This window comes from Nannobrachium achirus, assembly GCF_963921795.1.
Source record: "Nannobrachium achirus genome assembly, chromosome: 18".
Classification (NCBI taxonomy): domain Eukaryota; kingdom Metazoa; phylum Chordata; class Actinopteri; order Myctophiformes; family Myctophidae; genus Nannobrachium; species Nannobrachium achirus.
In genome coordinates, this window is record NC_137825.1 from 18,745,564 (window position 1) to 18,761,421 (window position 15,858).

The 15,858-nt window shown below is 45.8% G+C and overlaps 1 protein-coding gene across 1 annotated transcript; it reads right to left on the minus strand.

The window, feature by feature from the left end:
* Positions 1-1,596: 1,596 nt before the first annotated feature.
* LOC308302932 (monocarboxylate transporter 12-B-like) lies at positions 1,597-15,636 on the minus strand (the record flags this gene model as incomplete). The annotated part of the gene is made up of 7 exons (XM_080747251.1): positions 1,597-1,820; positions 3,721-3,980; positions 4,969-5,323; positions 6,164-6,442; positions 7,065-7,208; positions 7,949-8,052; positions 15,518-15,636. The coding sequence occupies 7 exons, from the start codon at positions 15,634-15,636 to the stop codon at positions 1,597-1,599; spliced, it is 1,485 nt and encodes a 494-aa protein (XP_080603377.1).
* Between the last annotated feature and the right edge of the window lie 222 nt (positions 15,637-15,858).

Consider the following 15,858-nt stretch of genomic DNA (forward strand, 5'->3'; position numbering starts at 1 on the left):
CATTTCTGTCGGGTGGAAACCTTGGATGTCAAAAAAAAAAGAAAGAAAAAAGTTCAATGCAATTATTATTTGGTCACAAGATGCTTTTCACTTTCCACAGACTAAACCACTTTCACTTAAAAAAATCTTTCAAAAATAGCACACAATCTACAAGCTCACAGCACAGATGGTGGAGCTTGTAGATCAGCTATTCTTCACGACCTTTGTGCGACACCGTTATACAACAAAGTAGGGCATTCATTTACAAAATAAAACATGGACGGTTGAAATATGAACATGCAAAGTCTCTGCCTGACAGCAACGATATTATATATAGCCTCTTTTCCACAGAAGCTACTTTTCACGGAACTCAGGAGTTCATTCAATAACTCCAGACCGCTGATGACTTAACTACATTTTGAATAGAAATATTGTACTTCTGACACCACTACATTTCAAGAAGGGACTCTTGGGACAAAAACATAAAAAAAAAAGTATCATGAATTAACCACTTATAAGGTTAATAGTGAAAATTGCATATCTACGCGCTCACGGCACGTAACGCTCACCAACAGTAAATAACAACGAACAAAATGATGGCTTCAACTTGCATGGTGTCAGCATAAAGGGGATTCCTGGAGGTGCTGTGGCTGGGGGAGTGTGTGTGTGTGTGTGTGTGTGTGGTGAAAACAAAAACGCACTCGAGGAACTATTTTAGTTCCTGGACCCTGCAGTTCCTTGACTTCCCAGTTCCTCTAGCTTTTCCAGGAGCCTTTTGTCCATAAACGGCTATTGATTCATTTATCTAACAGTCTTCATTACTAAATAATGGAAGCACAGCCTCCAAGTACGTACTGGCGTTTACTTGCTTGACGGCCAGCTGGACCAATCACGAGTCGCCACAATGTCCACCGATACGCTTTGGTATTGTCATGAAAGACGAAAAATAACAAACACAGATTCATTATATCCAATGGAAAGAAGCAATCGGCTGATTTGAAGGCCGCCTCAGCCAATCACGAATCAAATCAACGTCCTCCAATTGGTTTTGGCATTGTAAAAAAAAAAAAGAAGAAGAAGACTAATGAGCCGGGCAGGAATTTCAGGGAGGCCATGAAGGCCATGGCCGTCGTTGCCCCTCAGTTTGGCCTTGTGCCCCTCCAAAATATGGCATGCCCTGAGGCCACAGTGGCCTTAATGCCCCAGCCCAGCTGACTGTACTACTTTCTCCTCGGTCTCTGTCTTTTCAATATGTAGACACCAGTGTCTTTCTTGTCATGTAGACACCAGTGTCTTGTTGAGTCTCCATTTTGAAACCAATCCAGTATCTTTGATTTGTGCAGGGCAGAGCATCAGATTGTAAATACCCATGTATTTATTTCACAGCAGATATTCTACATATTAAATGTAACCCTTTAATTCAATTAATTCTTTCAATGGACCAAATCTTGTTTTATTTGATGGCCTTCCTGCCCTGGCATTTGGCCGTTGTGCCCTCAAAAAATGGACAACCCCAAAAGCCAAGTGGCCTTGCCCCTAATATGATGAAATTCAAGGCCTGCGTAATGAGAACAATTTTAGTCCAACGCTACGAGTTAATTACAGGACTGACGGCTGCTATGGCATCCTTGTTGGCGGTGACGTAGCAATCTGATTGGTTGGCAGACCGGGGCTCAGGGCCTTGAGGTCCTTGGTGTCCGCGGCCACCGGGCTCTGTGCCGTCGCACGGCGACAGTGACGTATCCCGGCCACCGTGGCGATGACCACTGAGCTGGTCAGCAGCGCAAAGCCACTCAGGAAGAAGGTGGACGTGTAACTTCCTGTGACGTCAACCAACCAACCTGGAGGAAGAAAAAGAGAGAGAGAGAGAGATGGAAGGGGAGAGAAAGAGAGAGAGAGAGAGGAGAGGAGGAGAAGTTAAAGCACTTTAAAGGACCATACTTGTGTTCTGTCATGTAGAGGTATCAGAGCATACGAGCGGAGTGGAGCGCGAGCGGTGCGGGGAGCGGAGCGAGCCGTTTTTTAGTCGAGCCTGAGCGAGCGACTTTTATAATGGGTCTGAGCGCCGACCCTCCTCCGCTCCGAGCCGATCCTGTTGGGGCCGTGCGCCGCATGTTTCCAACAAAACAGTGGCGAGTGGAAAGCTCTCCAAGTCTCCATCAAAGCCGAGGCTCACGTTAGCGCAGCCATTTGTGTTGGGAACACACTGGCAAAGGAGAAAGTGTTTCCGACATGGTAGCAAACTACTTTTTTGATTCTGATTGACGGCCCTGAGCGGAGCGTGGAGCGAGCGCGGAGCGAGAGATGCGAAAATCAAGTTGAGCGACGGAGCGGCGGGGAGCGGAGCGGCCCGGTGGCCAACCAGAGCGAAGAGCGAGTGGGACGAGAGCCCTCTGGAGCGCGGAGCGGCTTTTGTCATGGCTCCACTCTGCTCGTGTGCTCTGAGAGGTATAGTCCATTGACTATGACTCACAGTATACTTGACATTACATAATCTTTGGGGGCTTTCACGCCTTAATTGATAGGACAGTAGACTAACAGGAAACGGGGAGAGAGATGGGGAGTGACACGCAGTAAATGTCATCGGGAATGGGAATCGAACCTGCGACACGCTGTCAGGCTGGCATTGTAGCCTAGGGTGCCCAGACCACCATGCCGGCAGCCCAGGGCGCCATACTTGAAATCACTGCTGTGTCTGCTAATCACGTTATATACTGTGGTGGGGTTCAACACAAGCCGAGTTCACGTAGCATTTGCACCTCGTTCATGCATGACACTGTTGAGTTTGCATAAACATGGGATGTTTTGGGAACAGCCATAACCTCCAAAACAGCTGTGCTACAAGCTGTCACAACATGTCACATTGCAACACTTTGTGAGATGTAGATCTATTATTTCTGCTATTTTCAAAATACTGACAACAATGGCGGGCCCAAAATAGGGACACCAGGTTGAGCTGTTAAACTGGCACAATGATCTTATGAATTGAATTAGAATTTAATTGTTTTCATTTTCCTATTGTTTCCAACTTGAATTCCCTGGGGCACCTCAGGTGATGTACACATCACAATGTCTAACAGACATGTTCAAAACCCTAACACTTCTGTGCACGTCACAATGTCTAACAGGACATGTTCAAAGATTACTAGATGTGAACTAAACGCACTCAGTTTGTTTCAAGCTGTCACTGATTGACCACAACCTCTGACTCCCCAGGTGGTGATTCTGTGACGAGGCACACTCGACAGGTTGCCTGTCAAAAAATGACTGCTCAGGATCAACTTTGGGTACATATTTGTTTTTTATAACTTTGTCCAGCTCCCTCTCTCTCCCCCCTCTCTCTCTGTCTCTCTCTCTCTCTCTCTCTCTCTCTCTCACTTGCTCACACCTAGGCCCGTCACAATTATTACATAATCGTCTAATCGCAATTATCTGAGGTAATCGCAATTATTTTGCATAATCGTCGTCATCATTTCCATGTTGAGAAATGTTCATATAGTTTCAAACAAAAAAGTAGTGGAAATAGCCGATCTACAAGCTCACAACGCATCGCGATGCGTTGTGAGCTTGTAGATCGGCTATTTCCACTATAAATGTATAAAGAATAACGTTTTTAAATATGCCAGTCATTCCTTTGTATATTGAGGTTATTTGTCATATCTGCCCTGTGCAACTCCAAAGCCAAATAGAAATGTGATTTTTAATCAAGTAAAATGTCCTAATCGTGACAGCCCCTCTCACCTCCTATCGGGGGGCTCAGTAGGTAGGGCACGGCGTGCAGGAAGTAGACCACGCCGAGCGCAGAGGACAGGTAGGCGGTCCCCACGAGGTCAGAGGTCACCACGGGGATGAGGGCCACGTAGGCTCCGTCAAAGTAACCGTAGAGGGCGGAGAACGGGACCAGGAGGGGGAAGGAGGGCAGCAGGGGCGTGAAGAGACAACACACGCCCTCCATGGCAACCGAGAAGGAGTACCAGGACAGACGGTACGGCTTCAGACACCTGAGAGAGAGGGAGAGAGAGAGAGAGAGAGAGAGAGAGAGAGAGAGAGAGAGAGAGAGAGAGAGAGAGAGAGAGAGATGGAAAGAGACAGAGAGAGAGAGAGAGAAGAGAAGGGGGGGGGGCAGAGAGAGACAGACAGACAGAGAGATGTGAAGAACGTTGGAGAGAGCAGATACACAGATAAATAAATACAGACTATCGAGGGGAACAGAGACAGAGAGAATACAGTAAGAGAAATAAAACGAAATATTATCCAGCTATTTTAACCAGTTAATCCTACATTTCAAACTTCAAAGAGCTTAACGGTTCTTCTAAGCCCAGCCTACGCCAATGATTTGCGATGCAACGCCGTTGCAATACGTTGCAGAGAGAAATTGCAGCGGTCTGACTCTGCATTGCCCCGTTGCAGGTCGGTGCAGTTTGGGGATTATGTTGCAAGTGGTTGCAAGTTGTAAGTTGCGCATCATTGATGCTTTGGACTGGCCTTAAACACACACACACACGCACACACGCAGGCAGGCACGCACGCACGCACGCATGCACGCACGCAGACACACGCACACACAAACACACACAAAGCCATCCCCTTTGTCTACAAGTGGTGGAAAATAACTAAGTACATTTACTCAAGTACTGTTTTGTTACTCTACTGTACTTCTACTCCACTACATCTCAGAGGCAAGTATTATACTTTTACTCCACTACAGTAAATTTAAAACGTACAAAGTTACTACGACAATTTACAAAGTTACTTTGTAGATATTAAGTACAAAACATACACTACCCACTTTCAGCTGCTTTTTATACATTTGAAAACTTGAAAAATTCTGCATAATGAGCTTTTTTTTTTAACCTTTGGTACTTTTAAGTACATTTTGATACTAATGCTTTTGCAGACAGACAGCTTGTAGATCTGCTAAGTTCACTACTTTAGGTCCAGGGCAAACCTGAAAGGTTTTGGGGAACCAGTGGTCCACACTAGCAGTACCTTCTGTCTGTCAGCCACCCGAAGGTGACGTTGCCCACGATGCTGCTGACCCCCAGGATGGACATGAGGAAGGCGGCCTGCGTGTGCGTGAGGTGGACGCTGAGAGCGTAGGGCACCAGGTAGACGAAGGGCAGGCTGCAGCCGCTGGCCAGGAACAGGAAGGACAGCGCCAGGCCCAGGAAGTCCGGCAGCAGCAGGAAGCGGTACTCCCGGCTGGACAGCAGGCAGGAAGTGAGGCTGAAGCGCCGCCGTCGCGCCACCATCATTGGCCGGTTGCCGCCGCCCGGTAACAGAGGCTGTGGCGAGGAAGGCGTGGTCGGCGGCGACGACGAGTCTTCGCTCGCACTTCCTGTTTCTGGGGAGACAGGAGTCGAAGCGTCAGACTTGATGAGGCCAAATTGTAATTCACCCTTTGTCAAGTCCCGCCCGTTGTCCCGCCCCTCTTCGTACCCGTTGGTTGCTGTGTCTTGGTGGGACAAAAGTCCTTTATCCCCATCCGCTAATATTGACATTCAGTTGCTTCTTATTGTTATTTTTGTCTATTCAATTCTCATTTTAAACTTGGTTTCATTAAAAAGGAACTTTTCAGGTGCAGTATAGTGACTGGGCATGTTTTTAAATGTTTTTATTTCTCCAAAAATTATGTTTTAGCTAATTCAACATAAAAAAAGGCGGAACCAGGGCGGGACAAGGCAGAGAGAGCCTGCTGGTTGGTCAATCAGGGACCAATCAGCTGACAAATGGTGAATTGTCTCCTGTATTGTGGATGTTGACAGCTAACAACATGTTATATAGAACTCTACTGTAATATATTCTATTATTCTATTTTTGGCACTACTGCAATCTAATACAGGGGTCCCAAAACGTTAGACCAACATTAATTTAGTGTCTCCCCTTGACCCAAAAATACAGCAATACCTTATTAATCAACCACATAAGCCCTATTTAATAGTGAAAATAGTAAAACAAATGTAGGTGTAGGAATATTTTCCCATCAAAACGGACCTGCGACTCAAGAATGGGCCTGGATCCAGCGTTGGGGAAACACGGCTTTAATATATACACTATTGCACTCTACTGTACTCTAACAAGCTTGCAAGGCATTGTTAGCTTGTAGATCTGCTATTTTCACTAGTCTCGACCTGAAAGGTTTGGGAAGTATTCTACTATATTCCACTGCCCGGCCCCTCCTCACCAAGTAGCCCATCCTCCACTGCCACCAGTTGCTCTTGCTTCACAGTGATTGGTCGGAGCAGGGCTCCACACACACACAGGTTGGCCACCAGGCCCGACAGGATGAGCAGTGCCCCGCGCCAGGTGTAGTAGTCGATCAGGAGCTGCACCACCGGCGCCAGGATGAAGGTGCCGATGCCAGAGCCGGACATGGCGATGCCGTAGGCCAGGGCCTTCCTCTGGTTGAAGTAGCAGCCCACCATGGAGATGGCAGGAGAATAACACAGGGCAAAGCCCAGACCTGATAGAGACACATATTGATCCGTTAAGATATGGGGCAAATTCTACAAATGTGTTCTAAATCCTAACTACTTTCTGAAAAACGGACTATGTTGCTACGGTATATCAGTGGTGCTCAAACCTTTTCACGTCAAGGACCTCCCAAAATTATATGTATTTGGCCTCGGACCTGCATCTCAAAATGTTTTGTTCCAGGGACCCCCGAGAAGAAAATATTTTAATTAAGTGTTTGCTTAATATATATATATATATATATATATATATTTTTTTATTTTTATTTTTTTTCTCTTCAAAAATAACAGATCTACAAGGTCATAGCGTGGCACAAAGAATAAAATAATATATAACTTCTAAAATGACAGATGCTTTGCCGGTTTTAATGGGTTCATCCAAAATAGCCAATTTGTAAGCTCACAACATGCCTAGAATAGGGATGCCAGGGTTAGGGTGGTTAAGCAATCAATCAAAATGCATTGAGACAAACAAAGGGGGCATAACAGAATAGATAGTCTCATGGTGCATTTTAATTTCCCAGAATTACCAGTGTGCGTGCATGTGTGTGCGACTGTGCGTGCATGTGTGTGCGTGCGCGTGTTTGTGTGTGTGTGAGTTTGTGTGCGTACCTGTGAGGACTCCCAGTGTGAGGTAGAGGAACTCGAGGTTGGGAGCGAAGGATGCGATGAGGAGACCAGAGGAGGACAGAACTCCTCCCAGAATCACAGACACGCGACAAGACCAGCGGTTAGCGATGAGACTGCCTAGTGGAGCTACACACACACACACACACACACACACACACACACACACACACACACACACACACACACACACACACACACACACACACACACACACACACACACACACACACACACACACACACACACACACGCAAATAGTGTTAAACCACACACACTGTAATGACCAGGGTCACCCAGGGGTCTATGTTTGGTCCCGTTCTATTTTCCCCTCTACAAATCTCTTTGCCAAAGATAGCCATCTGCAAGCTCACAACGCATCATAAGTAAAGTGTTATGTTCATTCTAACTAGGGGTTTGTCATGATTCTGAATCCATTGCAAGCATTTGTTTTGCACAAAAAAAAATAGAAATGGCCCCACAAAACAATGGTTTAGTGATGAGTCATCACTTTTCACAGTTTTGTGGGCGTTTTCTGGGGCCATCTTTAGCCCAAGGAATGTTTTTTGTGCAAAACAAAAGCTTGCAATGGATTCAGAATCGTGACAAAACCCTAGTTAGACCCCTCACATCCTACTTAAAGCAGATTCTTTTCTGGGTATTTTCCACCTGTATAGAAAGTCGATGGGAGCCCAACTTGATTTGGCCGCTGTGGCGACCCTGAAGGTCACCGACTCGGGCGCCCTAGCTAAATCATTAGAGCATGCCCTGGGATACATCTGTGCAAAATGTGGCACCTTTAGACTGATTAGTACGAACAAACCCTCAGCCCCCCGTCTAACAGTCCACTATTACGATAATAACCTTACCACAGAGCATAGTGGTGCAGTCCACTAGGCTGTGGATCCAAGCAGTAGCAGAATAATCTCCTTCAAAATGACCTTGGAACTCCACGAAGAAGATAGAGATACACCTAGAGACAGACAGAGGGGGAGAGAGAGAGAGTGAGAGAGGGGGAGTGTCACATTGAGAGCAATGATGAGTTGTTTAACATATAACGTGGCTGTCATAATATTACTGTAGATGGAGTGAAATCTACACAGAGGAGATGGGTAGATCGTTAAAGCAGCAACATAAAGGAGAAGAGGAGACAAGAGATGAGTCCTCTCATCTCTTGGGAGGGAGATAAAGAGGGGTGAAAAGGAGAGGAGAGGATTGGACCTGGCACCTTTGGCACCTTGCACCAGTTTGTACGTAGATTCTAGAACATAACTTTGTAAATAATCGTTCAACAGACAAACTAGTCAGTTCAAACATTCCTGTAGCTCAAAGTTTTCTTCCCATGATGCAATGTGTGAAAGTCAGATGCACACAAACACACATCAAACATATAATTTTCCGAATGTCTGAGTGAGTGTCTGTCTGTCTGTCTGTCTGTCTGTCTGTCTGTCTGTCTGTCTGTCTGTCTGTAACAGCGTTTCTCCTCAGTGGCTGGAGCAATTGATCTGAAATCGCATCACCATTAGCATATGAACACACCTGACATAACTGTGAAGCCAGTTTGTCACTTTCACAAATCATATGCTGTATATTAGCATTTTTATGATGTATCTATATCTATTCTGCATCTAGCATGAGGCATATCTATTCTGCATCTAGCATGAGGTTTGTGTTTAACCAGCTCTGTGTGTGTGTGTGTGTGTGTGTGTGTGTGTGTGTGTGTGTGTGTGTGTGCGCGTGCGTGCGTGCGTGCGTGCGTGTGTGTGTGTGTGTGGGGGGGGGGGGGGGTGTGGCCCTGTTACAGATGTTGTCCAAAAATCATGCAGATCCGTACACAGTATCTCTATAGCCATTAAACGAAACGGGTATTTCTTACATTGATGCTCCTACATATTATCATGCAAGCACCAGTTAAAGTTACTTTCCATCCCTCATATACTGTGTGCACACCCCATAACCCACACACTGCACATCATTTCGGAGCTCATATCTTTGAACGGGTAAGGGCTAGTACTGTATATTCAGTAGTTGTGTGTCTTACCGTTATAGGGTAAGATGAAAAAGATGTTATAGCATTATGACACACACACGCACGCACGCGCGCGCACACACACACACACACACACACACACACACACACACACACAGTGTTGTTTTTTTCCTGTTCACTCCAGGTATGGCCTCCCTCAGTGAGTGATTAATCACACAGGTGTTCAGTCACTCATTAGCGCCTGTTGACATCAGTCCTGCAGAGTGCACATGGGGCCAGCGGGGGCCATGTGGCAGCATTGAGTTACACAACCAAGTTAGTGTTGGAATTGTGCTGCTGTTGATTATGCAGCCATGTGTCTGGCTGGCTTTCTTATTTCTTTGAATGTGGATTTCAGTTGTGCTGTCACTTGTCAGAGTGGCTGACAGACAGACAGACAGACAAGTGACAAAATGAAGTGGAAACTGAACTACACTTCCTAAGCATCAGACACATACTTCCCACAGATCATAGCCACACAAGGAGAGTTTGAAAACATGACCAATGATGAAAAACTCCAATATCTACTGGGTGAAGTACGACAATGTGCAAACACAGCAGCAAGATTTGTGAGCTGCTGTGATAGGAGAAGGATATCAAATGGAACACAACCACCTTAAAGACTACCGATCATGGTGTATACACATCCTTGCACTGTCTGCATCGATTAATCTCCATACATGAAAACTGTTCCACCCCTTTAAATTGTACATATTGTATTTTGATTGTATTATATTGATTGATTGATTGTATTGTACTGTGTACACTTCTGCTTTGGCGATGTAAACGTATGTTTTCTCATGCCAATAAAGCCCATTGAATTGAATTGAATTGAATTGAATTGAATTGAATTGAATTGACTGACTGACTGACTGACTGACAGACAGACAGACAGACTCCCACTGGAATGAATGCTGATGCAAACATAAATTGTGTAAGTTGGTCAAAGGTGCAGCTGCAACGACTTGGACAAGATATCACTGGACTTCACTGGACTGGACTGCATCAGACATATGGAGCATGAGCATTTACACAAGTACACATGTACCGTATGTGTCTTTGCACCCAGGAAAGTTGTGGATATTTATAATGTTGGGGGTCCTTGACATGAAAAGGTTTGAGCACCACTGATTAGAAGACATGTAGAATCGACCTCAGGTCTTCATGGGTTAAAGTGAACTCCGCCTTTAAAGTTGTACCATGTAACTTTTTTTATAAAACAAATCTTAAAATGGTCCTAGCTGTTAAATCGCTAAAGTTTTAGAACCCCCACTCCGTTATTTTCAGCTTCTAAAGCCTTCTCTTTATATGTTTTCTATGATCCCTGCCCGGGACCGGTTTTCGCGCAAAAATTGCGTCATCACACTACCGGCCAATCACAGCAAGGGTTATACACTGCCGGCCAATCACAGCGCAGAACATACACTGCCGGGCTCTCTGGTGGGTTTAGGAAACACGCCTTCAGGAAGTACACTGCAGTGTTTACACTGGAGGAGTCTAGCATGTAACTCTCCAACCGCTGCTCGTAGAAGGACACGGGAGACCTCATTGAAAGCGTCTCGGCGAGGCGAGGCGGAGGTCTGACGGCCCGGTCCGCGAGCGAAAAACGGACGAAAAAAGCAAACGCGACCGCGGTTTGCTATACTGCTACAGACCACCAGTTGAGCAACTTACACAGTATAGCTTTAAATTAACGATAGTTACTTAAAACTATACTAGTCAATATTATTTGGCTGCGAACAATGTAAGTTCTCAACAGCAGTCTCACCAATAAGCAGTGTGATGGCAAGGGATGAAGTGACAGCATTATGTCACAGTTCATACGGTCCACAACACTGTTTTGAGTTCAAGAGTTATTATTAGTTACTGATAAGATACAAGATAATATAAAACACATGTTTATTGCTCTCTCCGTGGGGAAATACAGGTGTCATAGCAGCAACAGCAGGGAGAATGAACACTGGTCACCCATGAAACACAGAGGATTTGTTGGTTGCAGAAAGAACTCTGAGTGAGACACGCCAGCAAAAAGCTCAGACGACTCTCAATAATAATAAAAAATCACTCCCCATGTGAAGTGAGCAGTGGTCGTTCTTGCATAACGTCTTCAATTGCTAATTGGTGATGTAATATGGCTACACACACACACACACACACACACATATTGCTATGGCAAAATGCTGAGGAAAACACATTGCTAGGGCAAAACGCTGAGGAAAAGTGGCTACAGATACCGGTAGGTCTAGGATGTAATTGGTGAAGTAATATGGCTACACACACACACATATTGCTATGGCAAAACGCTGAGGAAAACACATTGCTATGGCAAAACGCTGAGAAAAAGTGGCTACAGACACACACACAGCCACTCTATGGAGCGGTTTACCACCGCTCAAAAAACGATGGGGGTGCACGCTGGCCTACTGGTCCGGGTGCATACCACTTAGGTATTGCCACATATGCATGGATGCCTGGCAGCGTCGCCGGTTCGGTTCCCGGTCCGGAGGACCCTTGCCGCATGTCACACCCCATCTCTCCCCCCATTTCCTGTCAGTCTACTGTCCCATCAATAAAGGCATAAAAGCCCAAAAACAAATCTTAAATAAAAATAAATAAAAAAAAGTGACTGAACATGCTCCTCATCTTCACTACAGCTCATCATAGCGTTGGATTCTCCAGGACAAGTGTCCCCCCATTCCCTCCACAACCACCCCAGACTGTCAGCTATGGAGCTGGCCTTCCTAGAACAGCTTGTTCAGCTTGCTGGCATCCCTTGTGTTGACGTTACTCCCCCCCCTTCATACCACAGCAAATAAGATTGCCTGGAGATATAGAAACTCTCTGATTGGACCGGATTACGACGGAGACCAGCAGTACTTTGTGTCCCCGGGACCACAGCAGAAAACCACCCATGAACTAAACGTTACGTATTAAATAATGTTCCATAGGAAATGCCGTTCCTGCCACCAGGAAAAATAAACAAACAAGCAAACTGGGTTCCATCCCTATACAAGAGTAGAAATCTTTTTCTTTCTTGTTTTTTTTTTCATGTTTTTTTTTAATGAAATACAGAATATAAAAATACTGATACCGAATGGGGAACATTTCTGCGTACATGTTGAACGTTTTAGATATATTGAATGAGGCACATTTTATAGTTATTGAACTGAATAATTCATATTTTTGGTTTTACTGAATGAGGATGTGTCCACAATGGACCACAAGTCAAGAGGACCACAATGTAAACAAGCTCTGTTATCTATTTTAGAGTTGTTGACTGGGGAACACCAGTGTGTGACAGGTGTCGTTTTTCACCTTTTGTGGTTTGGCTGAGAAGTGAGGAGATAAACAGATTAGACCTCTTTGGTCTTCTTGAAACCAGAGAACGGCCCGAAGAAACCCAGCAGCTCCCTTTAACCCAACACACTGGAGGAACATTACTCTAATTGTGTGTGTGTGCTTGTGTGTGTGTGTGTGTGTGTGTGTGTGTGTGTGCGTGCGTGCGTGCGTGCGTGCGTGCGTGCGTGCGTGCGTGCGTGCGTGTGCGTGTGTGTGTGCGTGCGTGCGTGCTCGCGTCACTCGAGGCCTCATTGTTCTGACACAGTGGCACCTGAATCAACAGCAGTTCAGCATCAGACTGCGCATGTAAACACATACACTCACACTCACATTTAGAAATGCAGTCAATGTGACGGAAATTCGATCCTAATATACCACAGCTGGTAAGGAAACAAGCGCACGCCCACACACACACAGGGGGCCGTTCACGTAATCATATAGCGCACACACATGCACGCAAGCACACGTAAACACACACACACCCGGGTTCAGTTAGGGTTGACCAGTTATTTAGTCAGCGATGCTTCCTTGTTTTTCTGTGTTGATGTGTGAAGTCTGCCCGATCTCGGGCCAGCTGTAAGGGAGGTGCCAGCGATCGATAGGTGAACACAACTAACTAGCTGGTTGAGTATAGCCGTGGTTCTCAAACCTTTTTTTGAGCGGTGGTTACACCGTCTCCTATACGTGGCCGTGTGTGTATGCGTGCGTGTGTGTGTGCGTGTGTGTCTGTATGTAGCCCGAAGTACCTTTTCTGACCACACATGTTAAGGGAGGGGCGCTGTTGTTCAGGCCAGGCCAGGCCAGGCCAGACACACACACACACACACACACACACACACACACACACACACACACACACACACACACACACCCCACACACACAGGCACCCCCCCCCCCCCCCCCCACGGCTCAGTTCACACAGGTGTGATTTTTTTATTTCAAGGACCCCCAGCGTGGTATTGTCTAGGCCACCATAACACTCTCATATACATATAGTTACAGACCTGTAAGGGTCCATTTGGTTCCTATAACTTGCTAACTAACATAAATGTAGCTGGGGATAACCTGGGGTCCTTGAGGGTGTTCTAGTGGGTCCCCAGACAAATGAGGAACAGTTTAAACACATCATTTCAGCAAAGCATATAGGGGCTTGCACAAAAGCAAATTTCACCCACTTATACAACTGTTAACGTGTGATGTGACAATACAGTTTATTCTGATTCTCTTCAAAAACGTGCTGGCCCAGGCCGCCGGTGTGGTGCTTCGGGCCCCCTAATCATCAATCAAATGTACCCCCGGGGATAAAGATGATGGTGTGCAAGTAGTGAACAAAACGTTAAAAAAGGGGGAAAAAAAGATTTGCGACACCCACAGCCACAATACTAGAGGTAACATAAACAACGATCTCGAGATACCCACCCATAAAACAAACATGGGTAAATTCTTCTTCTACAGCACTGCCACCCAAGTGTGGAATACCCTGGCCCCATCCCTTAAAAATGTAGTTCACTAGCTTCCTTTAAAACAGCCCTGAAAATTCACCTTTCAGGAGGCCAAAGGGGAGGGAAGGTAGTTATCACCTCTCCCTTAGAGTCGCTTATTTTACCCCCTTTTTCCTCTACTCTGTACATATACTATATCGTGTTTTATACCGTACTTGTGATGATACTGAATGTGCTGCTTTTTGTGCTACTTTATATGTTGATGGATTGAATACCAAGGACTCCAATTAAAACAAGGCCGCAAGGACCTTTTTTGTGCAATCCTTTTAGACAAAGTGTTTTGACTGTACTTGTGCCGTTTTGCCTTTCTGTCTAATAAAATATAGATATTGAATCAAAATTCAATCAATATTCAATGCACATCTTCCCATCCCTAGAAACAGATCGTAAAACTCTAGGCTACAGTTAGTCAGGTCATTCTCCACATTGACATATGTTGTTTACCATCAACTGTAATTCCACCTGACCCGAGTGTGTGTGTGTCGTGGTGCCTTACTGCCCTTGTATGCGTATGCTTAAATATAGAAATGCTTGCAGCCGTGTTTTTTGCCTGCATGCATTACATGAATATATGTTTTGTGTGAGTGCCTAACTTAACCTACGCCGTGGCCATTTGGGGCATCACTGTTTGGGAGCATTCATGTTCAGAACAGGCAGTGCTTGCAGCTTGCAAGGACCGCTCATCCGATTGACTCCACACTCAACACTGACTGCACTTCCAGGGTCATCAACAACAAACCCTCCAAGTGCGAATTCAACTGGATGAATGGGCGTTGAATGGGACTCGAGACATCTAATTGTAGTGGTTCTCAAGCATGTTCATGTAGAGGACCCCCAAATTGGTAATGGTCTAGCCGCTTTGCCGCAGACCACCATTGAAAAGTATTTTGTGCCAGGGACCCCCTTAAGAACTGTTCCTCATTTTGCTGTGGACCCCCTGGAACCCCCTCAAGGATTCTCCAGACCTCACGTTTAGAACCATTGATGTAACGGACAGACAGACAGAGACAGACAAACAGAGATCATTGCAAATCAGACAACGCTACTCTTTCTTAGAGATATTCAACACACTCTCAGAGTTACACGCTCATTAACACGCTCTGGTCTGACTTTCCCAATAGCATTGCTAATTAGCGTTAGGTGATGAGAATCCAATTATCACGAGTTATTGCTTCCTCTTTTCTTGATTTCTTGATCAAACTGAAATTATTCTAGCTAGTGCAACTGTGTCTGTGTGTGTGTTCATGTCAGAGAGGTACTGACAGTAACTCAAGCTGTCTCTCAAGTCATTTGTAAAACAAGCTGTTTAACTGTAACTCACAACTTAACTATTCATAGACAGTCTGTCTGTCTGTCTGTCAGTCAGTCTGTCTGTCTGTCTTTCTGTGCATGTATGAATGTTTGTGTGTGTCTGTGTGTGTATGTGTGTGTGTGTGTGTGTGTGTGTGTGTGTGTGTGTGTGTGTGTGTGTGTGTGTGTGTGTGTGTGTGTGTGTGTGTGTGAGGGTGTGTGTGTGTGTGTGTGAGGGTGCGTGCGTGTGCGTGAGGTGCGCGTGTGCGTGCATTACCTGGTAACAGCTCGCGTGCAGACAGTGACCAGGAAGCAGCATGCGACGATGACCCAGCCCCATCCTCCGTCGGGGGGGTGTGGCTCGCGTGCAGGCCCGCCTCCTTTCCCATGTGTCATGGCGGCGAGAGCACGCACCATGTGTTAAAATTACCAAAGTTCTGAGCTGATCTCGGTGTGGTGACCGACCCGAGAGGCTGACGGCGCTACCGTCTCTCTGTAAGGTGTGCGTCTCTTGTCCGTCTCTGTCCGACTTCTTCTTCAGCGAGGTAGCTGCTCTCTTTGCCAAGGTTGGAAGGTTTTCGGGTGGTGGAAGGCTTTCGTGCAGGAAAGAGTTTATAA